This window comes from Melozone crissalis, unplaced genomic scaffold, assembly GCF_028551555.1.
Source record: "Melozone crissalis strain CALT ecotype California unplaced genomic scaffold, PUWL_Pcris_2 ptg000057l_1, whole genome shotgun sequence".
Lineage (NCBI taxonomy): Eukaryota > Metazoa > Chordata > Aves > Passeriformes > Passerellidae > Melozone > Melozone crissalis.
This window is the reverse complement of record NW_026535835.1, coordinates 11164855-11187099: the sequence shown is the minus strand read 5'-3', so window position 1 is coordinate 11187099 and position 22245 is coordinate 11164855. Positions and strand designations below refer to the sequence as shown.

Sequence of the window (22245 nt, the reverse complement as noted above, 5' to 3'; positions counted from 1 at the left end):
GTGGAACTACAGCACAGCACAGCGCAGCCAGCACCCTGCTCTGGCTCCACAGCCATCTTCCTAGCAGATACAGATTTCTGGAATATTCCAAAGCTCAGAACAGGGCAGGTTTGAAGAGCAAATGTGTGTGTGTTCAGCAGGGCTGGGCAGAGGCAAATCCCAGAGGATTCCACAGAGTGGCAATGCCAACAATTTTATATCTTATTTGGAGCCATATTCCTTAAACACTAAACCCTTCATTATCTGCCTCGGTGAAGCTTGGCATTGGCAGGGTCAGATCACCTGTTTTTCCAGCAAAGCTGATGAATTATTTTGCCTGCTCCAGACGTTAGCCCTGATCCTATTAAATCCTTAGCTCCCCTGCCCTCAACACATACCAGGGGATAATCCACGGCCCAGGAACACGTGAAAGGGCTGAGCGGGGCTCTGGGAGCTGCTGCCCAAGGGTTAAACAGAGCCCAAGCTCCGAGCCCGGCTCTGCAGCCCTGGAGGTGTTTGTTCCAGCAGGACTGCACTGTCAGGGAAAACACTGGTGTAAGGAATGCTGCAGCATCCCTGGAGATCCCTCCAGTGACCCCTCCAAAGGCAGCTCTGCACCCCAAACTCTCAGCACACGTTTTTGGGACCTGGTCTGGAGAGCCTCCAGCCTGGCTGTGCAAGGTGTCCCTGCCTTCGGAGCCTGGGGAGCCAGGGCTCGGTGTAAGCGATCCTCGGCATTCCCTGTCCCCGCAAACAGCCCGGCAGGCAGAGAGGAGCTGCCCCGGCAGGACGGTCAGGAGCTGGCACAGGAAAGGTCACCGGGCTGGGCTGGGCATGGCCCGACAGGAACGAGCGCTCCGAGGGCTGCGGGGACAGCGCCGAGCCGGAGGAGCTGTGCTGGGCACGGGGCACAGCCCTGGGGCTGCCGGAGCAGCCTCTGCCCTGCCCGGGGCACGAATCCCGCACCCCGGGGCAGCGATCCCGCACCCCCGCCCTGCCCGGGGCAGCGATCCCGCACCCCGGGGCCCCGATCCCGCCCTGCCCGGGGCACCGATCCCGCACCCCGACGCTCTCCATCACCGCAGCTCCCAGCTCGCTGCATCCCCCGCTCCCACCGCGCTGCCTTTTCGGATGTTTCCCGGTGGAAGCCGGGACTCCGCACGGATTTCCCCGCCTGCGGGGCCCGGGAGCCGCTCGGTGCCGGGAGCGCGGAGCGCGGCTCCCACCTAGCGGGGAGCGCCGGGGGACCGGGGCTGCTGCGGGACCCTCCGGCCGCTCCTGCTGCTGGGAAAGCGCCCCCACAGTGATAAACCACCCCCGGCTGCTGCCCACAGCTTCTCCATTAAATTAGCAGTTACAGCAGGTCCCGAGCACCAGCACCGCCCTCCGGCCCGGCAAACGCGCCCGTTCACACTCGCTGCTTTAACTGGTTTGACCCGAATTGCACCAAATGCTCCAGAGCTCGCATCCCTCACCCCGTGGGATCCCCGGCACCACCACACACAGCAAATCCACGGCGCTGAACGTTCCGACCACTTCTCATCACCCACAGCCGGCCCTGCCCCAGCCCAGGCTCTGCCCTGGCAGCTTCCAGCAGAGCATTCCCACATTCACACCGTGGCACGAGTCTCCCTCTCTCCCCTCTGCTGAAACACGGGGTCCCGCACAGATTTCCACGTTCTCCCGCACCTTTAGCCACGTACCTGTCTCCGAAGCCCGGGCTGCTCTCGGCAGGGCAGCGCAGCACGAACCGCTGGGGCAGGAGCGGGGCAGGACACGGAGCTCACCCGCACCCGGCCGCCCCTCACAGCCATCACGGCCTCCTGCCCTTCCCTGCCGGGCTTTGGCTCCTCCGCACGAGGCAATCACCCCCAATCGCCCTCACCTGCGGCCATCGCCGTGGCCATGGTCATTATCCACCTGGTTAATTAACCACCTGCAGCTGGTGCCCATCACTGCCCCGGGTGGGCACGGGCAGGAAAACTCCTCAGTTCACTGCCCCGGGTCACAGCTGCGCCCGAAGGCAAACCCAAGGGATTGGCTTTTTCAACAGAAAATAAACCAATTCCAACTTTCTCCTGAGGTGCTCTGACAGCAGCTCGTTCAGGGCACACCCCAGGGCTCTAAACTCGATGTTATTGCTGGATGTGGAAACGGATCAGTGCTAAAACACGGGGATCTTTACTCTTTGTAACAAACCCTGAGAGGGTTTAGCTCTTCTCCAGGAGCAGAACTGGGAGTGAAGTCTGACATTCCAAGGATAACTGAGCAGTTCTGCACTCACATTGCTGCCAGGATGAAGGGAGGCACAGAAACCAAAGCAGGGACATTTCACACCCACTTTCCACTGCCACCGAGCTCTCCTGCATCCCACCCAGCTGCAGCAGCACCAACCTGGGCAGGGAGGGAGGGGCTGGACAGCAGTCACACCTGGGAGTGGGGTGGTGCCAGTCCGGGATGTTAAAGAATCACAAATGAAAGAAAAACAACAAAAATCTCAAAACAAAAGACACAAACCAGTTTGTTTTTCATAGAGCCCAAGCCAAATGTTCAATGAGAGATCAGGCAGCCACTGGATGTGCAGCCCAGACAGAACTCCTCCCAATCCCAGCAAGGCTGGCTGTGGTTTCTGTCCCTGCATGTCCCCAGTGACTGTCCCAGCATCACCTTTCCCTCAGCAAACAGCTGCAACATCCCATGTCTGCTCTGCCAAGGTGGCCAATTCCATCAGGAGCCACTAAAAACTGCAAACTCCCAGTGTTCCGCAGTGGCAGCCCTCATCCCACTCTGAATTTAAGGAAATGGTGGGATGGGAAGAGCACATTACAGCGCTGCCATAAATAGCAGCTTCCCTCAATCAGCTATAAAAAGATGGCACTTGAGACATCTGCTGGAACACATCACACAGGATCTGCATTCCCCCAGCAGGAAACATCTTCACTACTGCACACCACACACCTGAACAGGCAGAACTCCAATTTTAAAGGAAATGCTTTAATTTTCCACTTTTACACTCGGTGTTTTCCAACTCGATTTCAGAAAACAGTTGTGAACATTAAACAAAATAAGATTATCTGTGAGTTTATCAATGTGGAGCTGGGCAGAGGGAGCAGGTGTGCCATGGACGAGCCTGGAGGGCACCAGGAGCCTGTTCCTCAGGGAAATGTCCCCAAGGAGGGCTGCAGGCGGCTGCTGGGGTGACAGGGCTGTCAGGAGGGACAGGGACTCTCCTTCTGTGTCCCTGCCAGCTCTGGTGGCTGCTCCTGCCCGTCCTTCCTCTTGTCCTGCAGCTCCCCCAGCACGGCCTGGAGCTGTGAGGCAGCATCCCTGGGTGCAGCAGGCTGCAGGAAGGACAGCAAAGATCCCATCAAACAGGGGGGAAATGCCTGAGGGGAGCAGCAGCCCCCTCTGTGTGCCCAAAAGGAGTTTAATTCACACTGAAATCGCTGTGGAGGCACAGCACAAAAAAAAAATGTCACCACATTCCCAGAGAGGATGCTGAACTCCAGCTAAACATGGGAAAATTCAAGATACAACAGCAAATACACAAAGTTACAAATGCTTTATACAGATGCACCACGGATTATTTGAATGGTTATTCAATTTAATCCCCAGAAAAACATCTTTTCTGGCCCCCAGGTGCCTCAGCCTTGGCCAGACCTGTTCATGGCCAGGAGGAAAGCTTTCCCTGCACAGCAAAGGCATTTCAGGACCATCAGGTGTGTGCCTGCTGTGCTGAGGGTTTCATTCACCCCAACCCAGCACTGAGGGCCTGGGAGTGGAGTTTTGCCAATCCCCCAGCCAAGGAACTCTGGATATTTCATACTCACTCTGTCCACTCCTCTCCTCTGTAACAGGATCCCACTGGCCAAAAGGGCTTTTCCTGTTTCTTCAAACAATTTCTCCTCTTCAATCTTCCCCTCTTCCTTCAGTTCATTGTATTTCTCAACAAACCTAGGCAGCAAAGTTGCTGTTTGACACTCAGGAGATGCTCTGGCTCCCTGACTGAAGGGGAGAAGGGGCAGCCTCAGGAACATCTCTGGTTTGATTATCACCTCACCTCTGGCAGGTGGATTTGAAGTTTAACTGAGTCAGGTCGAAAGGTTTGGGGCCATTGCCATAAACTCTGTAAAACTTCCTGCTCAGAAAAGGAAACTGTTGAGATTGTGCAGCTAAATCAGGAGTAAACAGACAGAGTCAGAGCACTGAGGGGCAGTAGGAGCATGCACAGAACCGTTCCTCCTCCTCTCAGGAGCCTTTATGAACACCTGGCAGTGCCCCAGGCTTGGAGGGACAGTGGGAGGTGTCCCTGCCATGGCAGGGGTGGCACTGGGTGCCCTGCAGGGCCCCTGGCAGCCCAAACCTGTCTGGGATTCCACAGAGCTTCTTTGTGAACTGTGTTAATAAATTCAGGTTAGTCACAGCAGCCAGGGGTCAGAGCAGCTCTGGGGCCCAGAGGAGCCTCAACCTCCCTTAGAAACACGGGGAGGAGCAGGAAAAACACCCACGTTTATTAAAAAAACACCCCCATTTATCCCAAAAACCACCCAATTTATCCCCAAAACCACCTTGATTTATTAAAAAAAAAAAAAAACACACCCTAATTTATTAAAAAAACCCTGATTTGTTAAAAAAATAACCCACCCCAATTTGTCCCAAAAACCACCCGGATTTATTTAAAAAACCCCACCCTGATTTATTAAAAAAACACCCTTTTATTAAAAAAACAACCCACCCCGATTTATTTTAAAAAACCACCCCGATTTATCCCCAAACCCACCCCTATTTATTCTTTAAAAACCCACCCTGATTTATTCAAACTCCCCCCCGATTTACTAACAAAACAAACAACCCCGATTTACCCAACCCCCCCCCGGTTCCCTGGCAGCCCCGGTTCCCCGGTTCCCGCACGCACGCCCGCACGGTGTCCTCCCGGTAGAGCACGGCTGCGATGGGGTCGCCGCTCCCGTAGCGCGGCCGCGGCACGCGGTACACGGGCTCCCGCAGCGGCGGGAACGCGGCGTACACGTCCAGCCACAGCGGCTTCCGCAGCAGCCCGATGCGCACCAGGTTCCGCGCCCTGCGGGCGACACGCGGCTCAGGGGGGGCTCGGCGGGCCGCGCTCACGGAGAACCGGCGATCGGCCCGGCCGAACCCCTCCGCACCGGCTGAAGACGCTCCCGATCTTGTGCGTGCGGCTCCCGGCCGTGGCGGCCATGGCGGCCCCGCCGCACGGGCCCCGAGCCCGGCCCGGTGCTGCGCGCTCCCGGAAGCGGAACCGGAAATGGAACGGGAGCTGAACCGGAACCGGAGCGCCCGCCAGGACACGCGGCCGAGTGCCGAGCGCGGCGGGGGAAGGTGCCCAGGCAGCCCCAGCCGATGGCCGAGCCGGGTCGCCCCCATGCGTTTGGCGCTGTCGCGACAGACGCGACCGGCCCCGGTGTGCCGCAGCCTCGGCCCCAGCCCGGGCAGCGCCAACAATCCCGGGGCTCGCGGCAGCCTCGCCTCCTGTTGTTTGCTGGTGCGGTGTCACAGAATGGCTGGGCCCGCAGCCGTGTCCCACTGCTGTCCCTCACAGTGCCACCCTCACAGTGCCACCCTCACAGTGCCACCCTCACAGTGCCACCCCACAGTGGGATCTGCACAGGGGACAGTGGGATCAGGACAGGGGACATGGGATCCACATCGAGGGACAGTGTGACCCACACCAGCCCTGTCCGAGGCTGCCCATGGCTGCACCGCCCCCGGACAGCCCCAGCGGGCAAAGCGGCCACAGAGGATCCCAGGCTGTGTCCCAGCCCCAGCAGCTCCATCCTCCCTGCAGGCGGCCCTTCCCGGGCACCGGGTGCAGCTCGGGAACCGAGGGCAAGGAAGGAGAGCACATCCCATCCCATCCCATCCCATTCCCGCTCCCAGGCTGCCGAAGGAAGGGGGCAGCACACTTCCACGGCACACCGAGGGCCGGCAGGATCCCCGGCCGGGATCGGAGCCCCTGTCCCTGCAAGGAGAGCAGCAATGCAGAGCAGAGTCCCCGTCCCTGCAGGGAGAGCAGCAATGCAGAGCAGAGCCCCTGGCCCTGCAGGGAGAGCAGAGCCCCTGTCCCTGCAGGGAGAGCAGCAATGCAGAGCAGAGCCCCCGTCCCTGCAGGGAGAGCAGCAATGCAGAGCAGAGCCCCCGGCCCTGCAGGGAGAGCAGCAATGCAGAGCAGAGTCCCCGTCCCTGCAGGGAGAGCAGCAATGCAGAGCAGAGCCCCTGGCCCTGCAGGGAGAGCAGCAATGCAGAGCAGAGCCCCTGGCCCTGCAGGGAGAGCAGAGCCCCTGTCCCTGCAGGGAGAGCAGCAATGCAGAGCAGAGCCCCCGGCCCTGCAGGGAGAGCAGCAATGCAGAGCAGAGCCCCCGGCCCTGCAGGGAGAGCAGCAATGCAGAGCAGAGCCCCTGGCCCTGCAGGGAGAGCAGAGCCCCTGTCCCTGCAGGGAGAGCAGCAATGCAGAGCAGAGCCCCCGGCCCTGCAGGGAGAGCAGCAATGCAGAGCAGAGCCCCTGCAGCAGTTCCAGAGGGAGCTGCTCGGGCAGGCCCTGCGCTCCCCAGGGCAGCCGGGCTGCCTCCAGCCTTTCGCTGCTTTGGACATTTAAGGCAAGAATGCCCTGACTTTATCCAGGCTTTTCTTCCACAGGGAAGGTTCCCGAGCTGGAAAGCTCCGATCCTGCTGGGAAATGAAAGCTGGCACAGGACAGGGGGGTTCTGTGCTGTCCCTGCAGTCAGGGGGATGCTCCCTGTGCTTCCCCAGGGATGGCTCCTGGGTTATTGAGGAAACCACTGGACGCAAGTTGAGCCCCATCGGATTTTGGGTGTTTGCATCTCCTGGAGCTGAGCTAGACCTGCCCCTTCCCTCCCCGGTCCCCTTTCTTTCTTCTTCCTCCCTGTAAAGAGTAGAAAAATAAACAGTGTTAAAAAAATATATACAGTGTGAAGAGTACAACAGGACTTTATTATAGGGATTACTATTAAACATCTTTAAGAAAAAGATCACTTATGGAAATAAAATTCTAAAATAGCCACACTCACAAACATCACAGATGAGCTTGTTTTGTTCTTTCGAAACCTTTCTGTAGAGAAATGATACAAACATCACTGAGAACTGTACATTTTTATGTAAGAAACGCATTTTGGCTCCCAAGCCGGGTTTGTGGCCTTTCCACTCCATAGACCTGATTTTTGTTTTTTACAGCACACAAAAAACCCCTCTCCACTTCCATTAAAACCATGCTTTGTGCCTGCAGGATATTTTGACACGGCCACAGAGTGACATCCCCCAGAGGCTGTGCCTGGCCTGGGGTGTTTGAGGGCAGCTTGTTGGGGTGGTGGTGGCAGAGCCGTGCCCAGAGCCCTGTGCCAGGCCTGGGTGGCAATGGAGCTTTGGTGCCCGAGCCCAGCAGGGTCAGAGCCAGCAGGGCTGGGCACTGAGCCACCTGTGCTGTCCCCACCCTTTCTCACTGCCCCTCTCTCTGTGGGAGCAGAGAGGACGAGCTCAGGCAGAAAGCAGAGGCAGCTGCTGGCCTGGGGATGCTCCCAGCACACCTGGGCTGGCTGGCAGAGGTGACCCAGGTGTCCCTTATTGAGCAGATTGAGAGGAGGGACAGTGTCCCCCTCTGTCCCAGCTGCCAGCGGTGCACAGGACTGGCCTGTGGCTCTGTGCCATCTCCCAGGGCAGCTCACCCATCCCTGCAGCCAGGGCAGGACCCAGCCCAGCCCAGCCCCTCCCGGTCAGGGAGAGCAGAATTCCAGAATTCCCTCCCGGCCGTGGTGCTTCCTGCGCTCATGGAAACCGCGCTGGCACCGCCGCCCGCCGTGGAATGGTGACAGCCTGATCCGCTTCCAAGTTTGATTTTCTTCCAAATATGCAGAGCTGCTCCGGGCTGGGAGGGAGTAACGGCAGCCTCAGGGCCCCCAGGGCCTGGAGGGCAGGGAAGGAGCCCCTCCTTCTCCTCAGCTCTCTCAGAATGGAAATCCCACCAGGGACTAAAGGATTTTCCGTTCCCTGATTGCCCCTGATTGCACCCCTCCAGCCCCTCATCCTACCCTGGGCAGGGCACCCTGGGGCATTCTGTGCCCTCTCCTGACAGTTGTGCACCCCACCAGGGGCAGGGGTGCTGCCCACGGTGTGGGACCCCAGCATGGTTTGGGGTGGCCTAACCTGTCACCGTGCTGCCACAACCCAGGATTGCTCCTCCATCCTTCAAAAGACACCAGAACTGGTATGGGCTGGGTGGGGTGGGAATTCTGCTGCTTTGATTTTAGGAGCCCAAAGCTTGCTGGCATCCCGGGGTGCTCCCAGCCCACGGCACCTGCCCTGGCCCTCGGCATCCCAGAACTCGTCTGAGCGCCGGTGCTGCGGGAGAGTTTTGTGCTACAGAGACAGCACGCAGACCCTGCAGCCCCAGAGACCTGGAACAGCCCCAGACACCGGAAACAGCCCCAGACACCGGAAACAGCCCCAGACACCTGAAACAGCCCCAGACACCTGGGAACAGCCCCAGACACCTGGGAACAGCCCCAGAGACCTGGGAACAGCCACAGAGACCTGGGAACAGCCCCAGACACCGGAAACAGCCCCAGACACCTGAAACAGCCCCAGACACCTGGGAACAGCCCCAGACACCTGAAACAGCCCCAGACACCTGGGAACAGCCCCAGACACCGGAAACAGCCCCAGACACCTGGGAACAGCCCCAGACACCTGAAACAGCCACAGACACCTGAAACAGCCCCAGACACCTGGGAACAGCCCTGCCCTGGCCAGGAACCAGGGCAAGTGAGGCTCAGGGGGTGCCCTGGTCCCCAGCACGGCCGGAGGGGACGGCAGCAGCGCTCGACAGGTGCAGCAGCTGCAGCGCCGCCGGGGCAGCAAATCTTGGCGTCCACTTCAAAGGCACGCGGGCTCCGTGGGGAGTGCAGAGGAGCCTGAGGGAGCCAGCGCCTGCAAGGGGGACTTTTGTTACCAAACCCTGCCGAGAGGCAGGGAAAACAGTTGCGTGAGTGTTTGATGGCTGGGGCTCCTGCGTCTGCCGCCTTCACAGCTCCGATCGTGCAACATTTGTGCTGGTTGGCAGGAGGCAGGCAGTGAAACAGGCACGTCTAGAGCCACCTCCTGCATTTGGCAGGGAGCGTTGTGCCGATAAAGGAGAAGAAAATGTGCTGGCGGGAGCGGATTCTGACTTTACGCTCGTCACTCATTACTTACACGGCGAAGGAATTTGTTTATGTAATTATTTTTAGCCTGACTGCATCTCCGAGAGCTGCAGGATCCCGGCGCTGCGGGTACGAGGAAGGGGCTCTGCTCCTGCCCTGCACCAAGCCCAGCAGTGCCCCAGGCCCTGGTACAAACTCTGTGCTGGAAACACCTCCACCAGCCCTGCCAGCCCCTGGCTTGGGCTCTGCCTCTCACCTACAGCAGGGCATGCCTGGGGCTCCCAGGGACCGCAGCAGGCACCCCCAGCACCCCACACCCCGTGGGACGTGTCCTGTTCCATCAGTGAGGGTTAAACTGGTGTGAAATCCAGCCCTTGGTGCTGCCCCACAAAGCTCCCCAACTTCAAGGCAGTTGTAGCAATGCCGAAGGCAAAGGTTTAATTCAAAGTGAAACGCCTAGGAAAAGAAGGCCTTTCCTTTATAAACAATTTATATTATTTGACTATTACCTGATCTGAATCTCTGCTCATTACTCCTAGCAATAATAGACAACGGCTGTTAGCTTCCCTTTCTGGCGTGGTTTTTGTTCCGGTGTGCGCAGAGTGCAGTCCCATCAGACCACTGCAGATATGTTCAGGAGTGCTGCGGCCGGGCAGACCCCGCGTGGGACTGGCTCCTCGTTAGTAGCCCTGATTCCATTCCGTTCCTGCCGTGCCGCCGGCCGGGAGCAGGCGGGGCTGCCCCTCCCCAGCCCAGCTCGCTGGCTCCTCCACAGCCGCAGCCGCTCGCTCGCAGCAGCTGCCCGCTTTTTTTTTGCCTTTTTTTTTTTTCCTTTTTGGCTGATTTTCTCGATAGGAAAAGTCGTCTTCAAACCATTGGTAAGAAAACGCTGTGCCTCACTTCGATACTTGTACTTCAGAGGAGTACAGCAGCAGAGGGGGAACAGCCAAAATCTGGGTGGTTTGTTGGGTGGGTTTTTCCTTTTGCAGCCATCTCCTGATGAAGCCTCGTGCACGTCCTGTGCCAGCAAGGAACCCCAGAGCTGGGACCTGCAGGGAGGGAAGAGAACAGCATGTGCTCAGCCTCAGCCTCACAGAGACAGCACCCATGGCCACTGATGGGGCTTGTCCCCACCCGGACACACTCTGGACCCAGCCTACAGCGCTGGCTCTTCCTCCAGCCAGGCTGGGCCATGCCCACCCAGGTGATCACCCACCCATCCCCAGGTGCCTCTCACCGTTTACTGCCCCTCCTTCGGCGTCTCCTCCTCCTCCCGGAGCTGCTGCCGCCGTGCCTGGAACTCTTCATCTGCAAGGCAGAGCAGGTGCGGCTGCAGCACCTCCACACCAGGGCACCCCTGCCCCACGGCCCCAGCCCGGGGCAGGCAGCCCGGCTTCCCCAGGGCAGGGTGTCCTTGCTCAGAGAGACAATTCCCAGTGGCACTCGGGGAGTTTCTCCCAGAACACGGATGGAGGCTTCTGGCGCACAGGGTATTTCTGCCAGGCGTTCACACCTGAGCCAGCCCTGGGCTGATGTGGCACCATGGACCCAGCCTGCCAAGCCCAGCACACCCAGCACAGCCTGGCACAGCACTCCTTACCATATGCATGTCCTTCCACGTCATCCAGAAGATTTGCTGTGGAGGCTGCTGTCCCCATCCTGCTCCCTCCGCTAAGGAAAACCACTTGTGGGGCCAGGATGTGGCCAGGGACCACAGCCACCCTTCCCAGCCCACGCTCCAGCCACACAGGAGCCCTTGGGGAGCCTCCCCTGCCGCACAGCCCTTTCAGGATACACCTGGTGCTTCAACAAGTGTTTTCTTTTTGATTTCCTCATCTTTGTCTTCTCGGAGAAGGCTCTGGCGAGTTCAAACAGCTTCTTGCGCGTGGCTGGAAGGAAGCAGCTGCCTCAGGGTCTCACCCAAACCCCAAAACCCCTCCCAAAGCTGCCACGGGCAGGGGAAAGGAGAGGGACAGGGCCAAGGGTGTGAGAGCCACCCACACCCAACACCCTGTGGTGATGCCCAGACTCGGGGAGGGAGACAGGGACACCTCAGTCCCCGGTGGTAGGTGCCCATGTTTTCCCCTTTTTCTGGGATTTTCATGACCTTCCTTACCCACCCCTCCCAGTGTTCCCAGTGCCTGCAGCCCAGCTGGGGCCACCCAAAGACCTTGCTCTAGTCTGTGGTGGGAAAATCAGGCTGTGCCTGAGTCTGGGAGAGTGCCGGGTACTGCTGCCATTCCCCCTGCCCAGCCCACTCCCAGCTGCCCCCCTGCCCTGCCAGGTGCCAGCCCGGGCCCTGCACACTCACATTTGCCCATGTGCTTGAGCTTGTCTCGGAATAAGGCATCGTCGGACACGGCCCCGCCGGCCTCGCTGGCTGCAGAGGGAGCTCCCTCACCTGCAAGGCAAACACCCAAACAGGCTCACCGGCAGTGCCCGCCTGCCTGGAGAGGGGGCTGTGACAAACCATTCAGCTCCAGCAGCAGCCAAGGGCAGAGGGGCAGAGCAGGTGGGATGAGGGTGGGCTGGCTGTGGATGGGGACATCTGGGGACACAACCCCTGGGACCAGGGGTGCAGAGCCGTGGGCTGGCAGCGCACCTTACAGGGGCTGAGCACCAGCACCTCCCTCCAGGGTCAGCAGCTCCAAATTGCCCCGGGCTCTGACTGGGCTCTGGGTGTTGGATGATGCTACCCGGTGGATCAGGAGCAAGCCCGGCTGGGTCAGGAACAGAGACCCCAGAGCCACGTCCCTGTTCCCCAGGTCTGGGAGCCCAGCTGGAGCCCTGCCAGGCTGCCCAGGCCTGCCCATCCCCACATGGGGCCATCGACAGACAGCAGCTCTAATTCTGACTCTGGGCAGCTGCTGTGCTCCGAGGTTAATCAGGATTACCCAGAACAGTCATTATGCCTGCAGGCACAATCCTCGGCTCCAGCCCAGGCAGGGAGGGCAGGGATGGGTGGATGGATGGATGGATGGATGGATGGATGGATGGATGGATGGATGGATGGATGGATGGATGGAGGCAGGATGCAGCAGCACCTCCACACGGGGAGGGCAGGAGCACCCACCCCCATGACCCACCAGCTCCCCTCTGTGCTGGGAGGGCAGCAGGGAGGGATCAGCACTTTCCTCCTCCACAGGCACTCTGGGGGCAGCTGGGCAGAGGGATGGGAATGCAGGGCTGTGGGGGATCCTGCTGTGGAGACACAATGCTCACATATCTCTTGGAAGTTACCTGATAATACTGAGGAGAAACCAAAGTCGTTGCTGACAGCAACACCAGTCGACTTGGATTTTTTTGACTCATATTTCAATCGATCTGAAACACAAAAAGCGCAGCGCCCGCTCGATCAGGCCCTGGAGGCAGAGCACATGGCTCTGCTCCCCGCTCCCCTCACAGCCCGTGGCTGCTGGCAAGGGAGGGAGCTGGGGCTTTGCTTCAGCACAGTGACCACAGCGCAGCAGCAGAGGAGCTGCCCACCGACCACGAGCACACAACAGCACACCCGTGGCTTTCCTGCAGGGACGGTGCTGCCAGGACCCTGCAGAGCACCACTGGCAGGGCTGGGCAGGGCTCAGAGGCCATTCCCAAAGCTCCTTGCCATGGATTCTGCTGGCTCAGAGACTCTGCAGAGGGCTGGGCAGGGGGCAGAGCAGGAGGCCAGGGAGCAGCCCGGCAGTGCGGGCAGCTCAGACCACAGCCCCAGCCTGGCCACATCTTGTACTGGCTCCGCTTTGGCACAAGCCCCGATCCCACGGGCAGGGCACTGCTGCCAGCAGGCAGAGCCACAGCAGGGCACACGCCCAAAAAGCAGAAGTTTCTGAAGGGCCTTTCACCTCTCTCCAGGGCGAGCAGGAAGTCCCGGTTCCTCTGGAGCTCCTTCATGAACTCTTCGTTCTGCAGGAAGAGGGCGATGCGCTCGTCCTCCAGGTACTGCTTCCAGCGGCGCTCCTGCTCCAGCGAGCCCTGGCCGCGGGGCACGGGCTGCCGGCAGCGCGGGGAGCCCTGCCGAGGCAAACGGGACACGCTGGGGGCTGCTCTGGGGTGCCTGCAGCAGCCCCGGGGCTGAGCTCGGCCTCCTGCCCCTCTGTGCGTGACACCGCAGCTGCCCAGCCCCGGGGCACCCAGTGCTGCTCCCACAGGGGCACCCACTGCTGCTCCCACAGGGGCACCCACTGCTGCTCCCTGAGGGGCACCCACTGCTGCCCCAGCCCCGGGGCACCCACTGCTGCTCCCACAGGGGCACCCACTGCTGCTCCAGCCCCGGGGCACCCAGTGCTGCTCCCACAGGGGCACCCACTGCTGCCCCAGCCCCGGGGCACCCAGTGCTGCTCCCTGAGGGGCACCCACTGCTGCTCCAGCCCCGGGGCACCCAGTGCTGCTCCCACAGGGGCACCCACTGCTGCCCCAGCCCCGGGGCACCCAGTGCTGCTCCAGCCCCGGGGCACCCACTGCTGCTCCCACAGGGGCACCCACTGCTGCTCCCTGAGGGGCACCCACTGCTGCCCCAGCCCCGGGGCACCCAGTGCTGCCCCAGCCCCGGGGCACCCACTGCTGCTCCCACAGGGGCACCCACTGCTGCTCCAGCCCCGGTGGCACCCACTGCTGCTCCCATAGGGGCACCCAGTGCTGCCCCAGCCCCGATGGCACCCACTGCTGCCCCAGCCCCGGGGCACCCAGTGCTGCTCCCTGAGGGGCACCCACTGCTGCTCCAGCCCCGGGGCACCCACTGCTGCCCCAGCCCCGGGGCACCCACTGCTGCTCCCTGAGGGGCACCCACTGCTGCCCCAGCCCCGATGGCACCCACTGCTGCTCCCTGAGGGGGCACCCACTGCTGCTCCCTGAGGGGCACCCACTGCTGCCCCAGCCCCGGGGCACCCACTGCTGCCCCAGCCCCGATGGCACCCACTGCTGCTCCCAGAGAGGGCACCCACTGCTGCTCCAGCCCCGGGGCACCCACTGCTGCTCCAGCCCCGGGGCACCCACTGCTGCCCCAGCCCCGATGGCACCCACTGCTGCTCCAGCCCCGATGGCACCCACTGCTGCTCCCACACGGGCACCCACTGCTGCTCCAGCCCCGGTGGCACCCACTGCTGCTCCCACAGGGGCACCCACTGCTGCTCCAGCCCAGGGGCACCCACTGCTGCTCCCAGAGAGGGCACCCACTGCTGCTCCCTGAGGGGCACCCACTGCTGCCCCAGCCCCGATGGCACCCACTGCTGCTCCAGCCCAGGGGCACCCACTGCTGCTCCAGCCCAGGGGCACCCACTGCTGCTCCCAGAGAGGGCACCCACTGCTGCTCCCTGAGGGGCACCCACTGCTGCCCCAGCCCCGATGGCACCCAGTGCTGCTCCCACAGGGGCCCTCCCTCCTCTGCCCAACAGCCCAAAGGGTCAAAAGGGACAAACGGGGACAGGGCAGCACTGCCTCTGCCCCTTGGGAATGGGGACAGGGCAGATCCCACGTGGGAGCCTTCTGGAGCTCCTTTAGCAGAGCACAGGCTGGCAGGATTTTTAACTCTAAGCCATGGGGCTGTGCCATAGCAGAGGTACAAGAGGTGTGCAGGTTCGAGAAGGGTCTCAGCGGCATCGCTGCTTTATCTCCCATCTCAAAGAGCAGAGCCTGCAGCGTCCTGCTGACAAACAGCCCTGCACGAGGCACGTCACACCTCACACCTGGGGAGCAGCACAGCCTCATCCCTGCCTGCAATATTTATCTGATTTGTAGCTGCTCCCAGAGAGCCACAAAAAGCAAAAGCACACAATTACTGGGGAAAGAAAAGGGCAGCTGCTCCTCTCCTCCCCCTGAGCCCAAATGAATTGGCATGCTCCTATTCCCAGAAAGGTAATAGAGCCCGTGCAGCTCAACTTGCAGGGCAATCATTCATGAAAACGTGGCAGGCTGCCTTTGGAGACAAAACGAGAGTGAGGAGCAGGGTGCCTGCAGCCCCCCCATGCCAGGAGGGTGCTGGAGCCATTTAGGGGTTGCTGTGTTAGCAAAGGGCTGAGGGATGATGCCCAGCATGTGTTGGGGCTGCTTGTTCCCCAAGGGATGCTGCCCATTGCCTGCCCTGCTGCAGGCACCCAAACATCGTTTGTACAACAGCCATGGAGCACATGTGGACTCCGATTTCCCAGGGGCAAACCCTCTGGCTTGCACTAGGTTTCCCACCCAAATTCCACTGCAGCAGCCCTCAAGTGCCCTGGCAGTGCTGCTCTCCTTAGGAGCATTACTGGTCCTGCTGCTCCTCACCAGAGCAGAGGGCAAGATGTTCAAGTAATTGAGAACATTAGGTGCTTATGGCAAGTGGCATTTCTGGCACTAATCTGGGACAAAGCAGGAAAAAGATCAAAGCTTTGCTGAGAGCTCTTTCACCCCTTGCCCACTTCATTCTCTTGAACAGGACACACTCCAGACCTTTCGGGTTAGTGCGCACCTGGTACCCAGCGTGCTGATGCTGCAAGCTCAGGGAGGCTGAGCACTGGGATGGTGTCCCTGCCACCCCACGAGCAGGCTGGAAGGGGTGCCCAGGCTCACCTGTGTGCCAGCTGGGGCAGTCTGCTGGGGCAGGATGCGCAGGAAGTCCTCGGGGAGGTTGCCCAGCAGTGGTGGGTTCCAGTTCCTGTAGTGCACGGTGCTGCTGGGACAGGGCACGTCTGTCCTGTGGGGCAAGCACAGGGGCACCTCTGCTGAGGAGAAACCCACCAACACCAACACCAGCACAACACCTTGTGGCAGCGTGGCACAGGGCCTGGCACAGCAGGGCCTGGCACAGCAGAGCCTGCCCGGCTCCACCAGCAGTCCTGGAAACCACGAAACCCCAGCACATCCCCAAACCTGCAGTGTTACCATCAGCTCTGGAGAGTGAAAGCTTTCCTAGAGCATTTGGAATATTTGGGGGCTGTACTTCAAGCCCTGCCCTGCAACTCTGCATGCTGGATTTTCCTTCTCCTCCCAAAACCAGCCCAGTGGAGCCCCAGCACTGCAGGGATTTGCCCACAAAGCTGACAAACGTCCCTCTCCCAATGTCACACCCAGCCTGCACAGAGGGCAGGGCTGGCACAGAGGTGCCCAGGGCTCACGCTTGCTGTCCCACAGCCACAGCCGGAGCGGTGCTGCCAGGGCCAAGCGAGCCAGCCGAGGTGTGTGGTGAGCAGCAGCCAGGGTGGGGCTGGCCCAGCACCTGGTGTTTTCCAGCAGCAGCAGCAGCAGCAGTGAGCGCTCCCCGCCCACGAGCTGATTTTTGCCATTCCACACGCTGCCAGAGAGGCTTTCCGGCCCCTCAGCTGTTGGTGCTTCAGACCCTCACAGGGATTTCTCAGCCAGCTGTGAGCTTCATTCATCTCCCTTGGCTTTGTCTCACTGGACCCTATAAGGAGCAGGGCCACAGAGCCGTGCCAGGGCCAGCTGACACAGCCTGACCCACACAGGGTGCCCCAGGAGCACAGCCTGACCCACACAGGGTGTTCCAGGAGCACAGCCTGACCCCGGGTGCTGGCACAGGTGCCCCAGGAGCACAGTCTGACCCACACAGGGTGCCCCAGGAGCACAGCCTGACCCACACAGGGTGCCCCAGGAGCTCAGCCTGACCCCGGGTGCTGGCACAGGTGCCCCAGGAGCACAGCCTGACCCACACAGGGTGCCCCAGGAGCACAGCCTGACCCCGGGTGCTGGCACAGGTGCCCCAGGAGCACAGCCTGACCCCAGGTGCTGGCACAGGTGCCCCAGGAGCACAGCCTGACCCACACAGGGTGCCCCAGGAGCTCAGCCTGACCCACACAGGGTGCCCCAGGAGCACAGCCTGACCCCGGGTGCTGGCACAGGTGCCCCAGGAGCACAGCCTGACCCACACAGGGTGCCCCAGGAGCTCAGCCTGACCCCGGGTGCTGGCACAGGTGCCCCAGGAGCACAGTCTGACCCACACAGGGTGCCCCAGGAGCACAGCCTGACCCACACAGAGTGTTCCAGGAGCACAGCCTGACCCACACAGGGTGTTCCAGGAGCTCAGCCTGACCCCGGGTGCTGGCACAGGTGCCCCAGGAGCACAGCCTGACCCACACAGGGTGCCCCAGGAGCACAGCCTGACCCCGGGTGCTGGCACAGGTGCCCCAGGAGCACAGTCTGACCCACACAGGGTGTTCCAGGAGCTCAGCCTGACCCACACAGGGTGCCCCAGGAGCACAGCCTGACCCCAGGTGCTGGCACAGGTGCCCCAGGAGCAGGAGCTGTGCGGGGCAGGGTCTCACCTGGGCGGGGGCGTGGGCGGGGCGCGGGGGTAGCGGCTGCCCAAGGCCTGGCTCTCGTAGGCAGGAGGGGAGTACACGGGAGGGGGCTCCTCGTCCGAGCTGTCCGGCTCCAGGGTCCGCTCCAAGATCTGCAGGGTGAGAGGACGGGGTGAGGGCAGGACAGGGAAACGCTCTCCAGCGGGCCAGAGCCCCGCGTACAGCAGCAAAACAGGGATGGCACAGGCTGAATGGGGCTGCGAGGATGGGGCAACCTGCTGGCACTGGGCCTCCTGCACCCAGGGGGCGTTTGGTGGAGTTTGGAGTTTGGGGGAGTTTGGAGGTACTGCTTTCAAGGGAAGAGGGTGGTTGAGCCTATCCTTGGCGCACACAGGCCCAGGGAGTCTCTCTGACAGCAGCAGAAGGGTCCCTGATGGGTTTTGGGGCGAGTGAGAGGGAGGAGAGCACTTGGCTTGATCCTGAAGCCCTGCCCAAGCCGACCCTTGGTGCAGCAGCCCAGCCCATCCGGGCACTCCAGCCTCGGCCTGCCTGCAGCAGCTGAGTAGCACCGTGCTGGGCAGGAGGAGGCAGGATGAGACTGACGTGCCGCAGGTGTGGCAGGCAGAGCCCCCAGAGGGGAGCCCCAGGCCGGTACCTCGGGGGGGATGCTGTCCTCCGAGTCGGAGCTGTCGTCGCAGCCGCTGCCGTCCAGGTTCATCTGCAGGAGCTGGTCGATGGTGGCGTCCACGGCGCCGTTGTTGGCCCTCAGGACGCACTCGATGATGTCGTAGTCCATGCTGGGGAACATGGTCTTGAAGTCCTCCATGGCCTGGTTGAACTCCAGGCGCCGCACCTGCCTGGCGGGGCGGCTGTTGTTGAGCTCCTGGGCGGAGGAGCCGCCGCGGGAGCCGCCGTTGCTGCCGCTGCGGCGGAACAGGCTCGTCATGGCGGGGCGGCCGCGGGCCCGGCTGTGCCCGGCCGTGCCCGGCTGTGCCCCTGCTCACCGGGGGCTGCCCCGGCTGCCAGCCGCCACCATGGGTGGGCGGCGGGGCTCCCGCTCCCCGCGGCTCCGCGTCAGCCCCCGGCGCACGGCTGCATCCTGCCACCTGCGGAGGGGACACGGACACGGTCACCGGGGGACACGGACACCAGGGGACACAGTCACCAGGGGACACGGACACGGTCACCGGGGGACACGGACACCAGGGGACACGGACACCAGGGGACAGAGTCACCAGGGACACAGTCACCCAGGGGACACAGACACGGTCACCAGGGGACATGGTCACCCAGGGAACATGGTCACCAGGGGACACAGTCACCCAGAGGACACAGACACGGTCACCAGGGGACATGGTCACCCAGGGAACATGGTCACCAGGGGACACAGTCACCCAGGGGACACGGACACCAGGGACACAGTCACCAGGGACACAGCCACCAGGGGACAGAGTCACCATGAGACACAGTCACCCAGGGGACAGAGTCACCAGGGACAGCACCCAGAGGCTCCCCCTCTCAGCAGGGCACATTCTGCTCCATTCCACCCACCCCACTGCATCCTCGTGGGACTGAGCCATCCCTGCAGCGGGCCCGGCACGCCGGAGCCTGGACGTGCCGTGCCAGGAGCTGTACCACAAAATGCAAGGCAAGAAAAATGGCATTACTTCCACTGCCCAGAGTTAACGTTTCCAGGTTTGACATGTATTTATAAACACGGTAAAATCACTCTTTGAAATAAAACATGGAGTCGGCTCAGAGAGTGTCAGGGCAGGGGGCTGAAACGCTCTGCAGCACGGCAAATCGACCTTTTGGAAAAGCTACCAAATCCAAGATTAACATTCACTTTAAAACCATAAACAGATTATACAGCTACTGCTTCTCGTTTGAAAATGCAGGGCCAAATTCAGTTCTGGATTAACTCCACTGTTTGAAACAGAATTACCCCAGGAACACTTTTGATCCATAATATCATTTTCAAAGGCTTTTTCCTAAGCGGCAGGCGGAGAGTTCAGGATAACTGTCCCTAAATGGTATTTAATGCAGAAGAACGTGCCCAGCACATTTCTTAGCGAAATGGTATAATCAGATTCCAAGCCATTAAGAGGAGCAGTCACCTCTGAAGGTCACCTGGGCTCTCCCCTGCCCAGCAAGGACCATGTGTGACAGCCACAGCCCCGAGCTGTTCCAAGGGGCTTCCAGAGGCTGCTGAGAACAAAACACACTTGCAATACATGGGGAACTCAGCAGGAGCTTGGGGAGAAACTCACTTTTTGCCCCACTGCTAATTTACCTCCACTTTCACCCCCAGGGACAGCACCGCTGTTGTACCAGAGGAATCACAGGGATGATCCCTGCTCCAGGCACACCCTGCTCTCCTTCCTGGCTTTTCTGTAATCCTGGAAGCATTTCCATTTGGACGCACCAGTCGGTCCCTGGGCTGAGCACGTGCCAGGGGCCATCCAGTGCCACCTCCTGTGGCATTTGCTGCCAGGCAGGCCAGGACCCAGGGAAAAGCAGCAGCAGAATCACTGCTGGGCACAAGAGGCCATTTCCAAACAGCACCAGGAGCCCCCAGCTCGCTCCTGCTCACCAATAATATCCATTTAAGTGGTCACTCAGCCAGGAACTGTCTCCATCCCAGTAATTCAGTCCCCAGGATCAGCTTGCCAGGAGCCAGGCGTGGAGCAGAGCAGGAACAATCCCGACAGCTCTGCCCGGCTCTATTCACTGAGGACAAATAAATCCGCTGGAGTCAATTAATAAAACACTGCTGCTCGCTTCCTCCTCCGCTCCCCTGACTCACTCCAGCCAAGAGCCAGCATTGTTCACACCTCTGGAATTATACTTTAATTGCAATGTTGCACGGCTGGTTTAGTCACGTATTAAATTGAGTTGTAACACATTCACAGGGTACACACCTTACAAGATTTGGCTACTCCGAGAGCCTGGACACCCACGGGAACACAGCTTATGCTGGATACACACACAGCCACCATCCAGGGGTGGAGATGGGAGTTTCTGTGCAGAACCATTGCCTCAGCAATGCTGTGCCAGCCCATAACCCTCAAACAGCACAATAACGCCCCAAAATCAGGCTGGAATTCTCCAGATCTCCATAAAGCAACCAAAGTACGTGGGCTGGGGAATCTTTGTCTCTCAGCATCTGACCTTTGAGTGCGCATTTAAAGGCTTCCCTGTAACCAGGAGGGCTGTGCCAGGCACTGGCAATCCCCCTGTTGCCAACACCAGCTCAGGGGAGGTGTTACTCAACACTGCACGGAGTCTGGGACAGCTCCTGGAAGTGCTGGATAGCAACGTGCTGAGCCATGGGAATCCTCTGGTCAGAATCTGAACAAAATTAGGGATGGGGACAAGATATTTTACACCAGAAAGGCACCGCTGCACATCTGGCTTCAAAGAGTCCCGGGGGAATGTGCTGGGACCTTCCCTGCCCTGAGATACACCCCAGGAATTCGGGGCTGGCAGGGGCCACACAGACCAGGGCAGTTCACATGCCCTGGAGGCTTTTAAACCCATTTTTCAAAGTCCTGCTGCTAATCCAAAGAAATGCAAATCACTGCATCAGCACAAGTGAGAACCCAGGGAGAAGGCAGTGGCGCTGTTGGCAGGAGCTGGTTTCACAGACCAACAGGTATCCGGACCCTGAGCTCCTCCCAGCCCCTGCGGGCTGCACAGGGCTCAGGTGGGCGGAGGGGATGGAGCAGGACCCGGGGGCAGCTGGGGAAGGGCTCAGCATGTTCCTGGCCCTTCCTTCTGTGATGTCAGTGAGGGGCTGGGGAGACGCCAGGAAAAGCAAAATCCTTTGGATTTCCCAAAAAGGAAAGAAGAATTTGGCCGTGCCCTCAGCACACACGGGCAGAACCAGCCTGGGATGGCTCCTTGGCTGCTGCCTGACAACAGCTCCTGCCCTGCTGCCTGCACAAGGAGCCTGATGCTGTTATTCATCCTCCAAACACAGGCATAATCCTCCGCCCTTCTGCTGTGCCCATCACAGGAGGAGCTTAAAGGCTTTGCAGGCTGCTGGTCTGCGTGTCCCCGTCCCACAGGTCACAGGGAAGGGCTGCCACAACGCCACATCCACACCAGCTTTTATCCAGGTGCCTCCACGTGCTGGGACAGGGCTGGCACTGAAAACGCTGTTTTGTGTCACTGCACAGCCAGGACACTGTTCCACACGACTGCTGCCTCAGTGCACACTGTGCTCAGGCACTGGCACACCTCTGGCTGCAGCCCCTGCCTTTAGCTCACCACGCAAACCCATAAAATACAACCAAACAGGAGCTGGCCTTGGGGGGCAGCTCCCCCTGCCAGCCCAGGGGTTCACCCTCTGCCACCCAGGCTGCCAGTGCCCTGCACAATTCAGAGCCACCCTGCCAGAGCCAAGGACGAGAGCAGAGCCAGGAGAAGGCCTCAGCCAGGCTCCTGGGCAGGGACAATGCCCGCAGCCTGGCAGGAACATCCTCCTGTGCCCCCGGCATCCTGCAGCAGGCACTCTGTACCTCCCAAAAATGGCTTTTCCATGGAGAGACGGCCCCAGGGGAAGCTCTGGAGAGGCTGCTGGCCCCAGCTGCCCGGGAAGAGCAGCTGGATAATCCCGGGGGTGGGTCAGACGGGAATGTGGGGCTGGCAGCAGCAGTTGCTCGGCTCAGCACGGCCCCACCGGAGAGCCAGCAGCTGGAAAAGCACTGGGACTGATGGCTCACAGCCCTGCCTGCTCAGGGAACAGCCTTGGCACCGAGTGCAGACCAGAATATTCCCTTCCCCAGTGTCTGCTGCGGCTCAGACAGCAGATGGGACTGCTCAGACCCTGCCCAGCTCCTTCTCCC

General features: G+C 60.6%; 2 protein-coding genes across 2 annotated transcripts; both read right to left on the bottom strand.

The window, feature by feature from the left end:
- Nucleotides 1–2952: 2952 nt before the first annotated feature.
- MRPS23 (mitochondrial ribosomal protein S23) lies at nucleotides 2953–5248 on the bottom strand. The gene is made up of 5 exons (XM_054287399.1): nucleotides 5145–5248; nucleotides 4895–5059; nucleotides 4040–4117; nucleotides 3790–3933; nucleotides 2953–3306 (listed from the first exon to the last, which is right to left on the bottom strand). Exons 1-5 carry the CDS (start codon nucleotides 5195–5197, stop codon nucleotides 3189–3191), a joined length of 558 nt encoding a protein of 185 aa, XP_054143374.1. The 5' UTR covers nucleotides 5198–5248; the 3' UTR covers nucleotides 2953–3188.
- A 4733-nt stretch (nucleotides 5249–9981) lies between these two features.
- On the bottom strand, nucleotides 9982–18353 carry CUEDC1 (CUE domain containing 1). Its single transcript, XM_054287380.1, has 10 exons — nucleotides 18051–18353; nucleotides 17420–17547; nucleotides 15711–15834; nucleotides 13010–13178; nucleotides 12408–12491; nucleotides 11479–11568; nucleotides 10963–11056; nucleotides 10768–10826; nucleotides 10405–10475; nucleotides 9982–10216 (listed from the first exon to the last, which is right to left on the bottom strand). The coding sequence occupies exons 1-9, from the start codon at nucleotides 18339–18341 to the stop codon at nucleotides 10408–10410; spliced, it is 1107 nt and encodes a 368-aa protein (XP_054143355.1). The 5' UTR covers nucleotides 18342–18353; the 3' UTR covers nucleotides 9982–10216; nucleotides 10405–10407.
- Nucleotides 18354–22245: the final 3892 nt, after the last annotated feature.

Bases quoted from the DNA above. Each gene is read 5' to 3' on its own strand.
- MRPS23 (XM_054287399.1), bottom strand. From the start codon at position 5,197: ATGGCCGCCACGGCCGGGAGCCGCACGCACAAGATCGGGAGCGTCTTC. The intron at 5,060-5,144 runs GTGCGGAGGGGT...TGTCGCCCGCAG, and splicing joins ATCGGGAGCGTCTTCAGCCG to GGCGCGGAACCTGGTGCGCA. The intron at 4,118-4,894 runs GTGCGTGCGGGA...TTTTCTGAGCAG, and splicing joins CGGGAGGACACCGTGCGGGC to GAAGTTTTACAGAGTTTATG.
- CUEDC1 (XM_054287380.1), bottom strand. From the start codon at position 18,341: ATGACGAGCCTGTTCCGCCGCAGCGGCAGCAACGGCGGCTCCCGCGGC. The intron at 17,548-18,050 runs GTACCGGCCTGG...CTCACCCTGCAG, and splicing joins AGGACAGCATCCCCCCCGAG to ATCTTGGAGCGGACCCTGGA. The intron at 10,827-10,962 runs GTATCCTGAAAG...CGGAGGGAGCAG, and splicing joins CACTTGTTGAAGCACCAGGT to GATGGGGACAGCAGCCTCCA.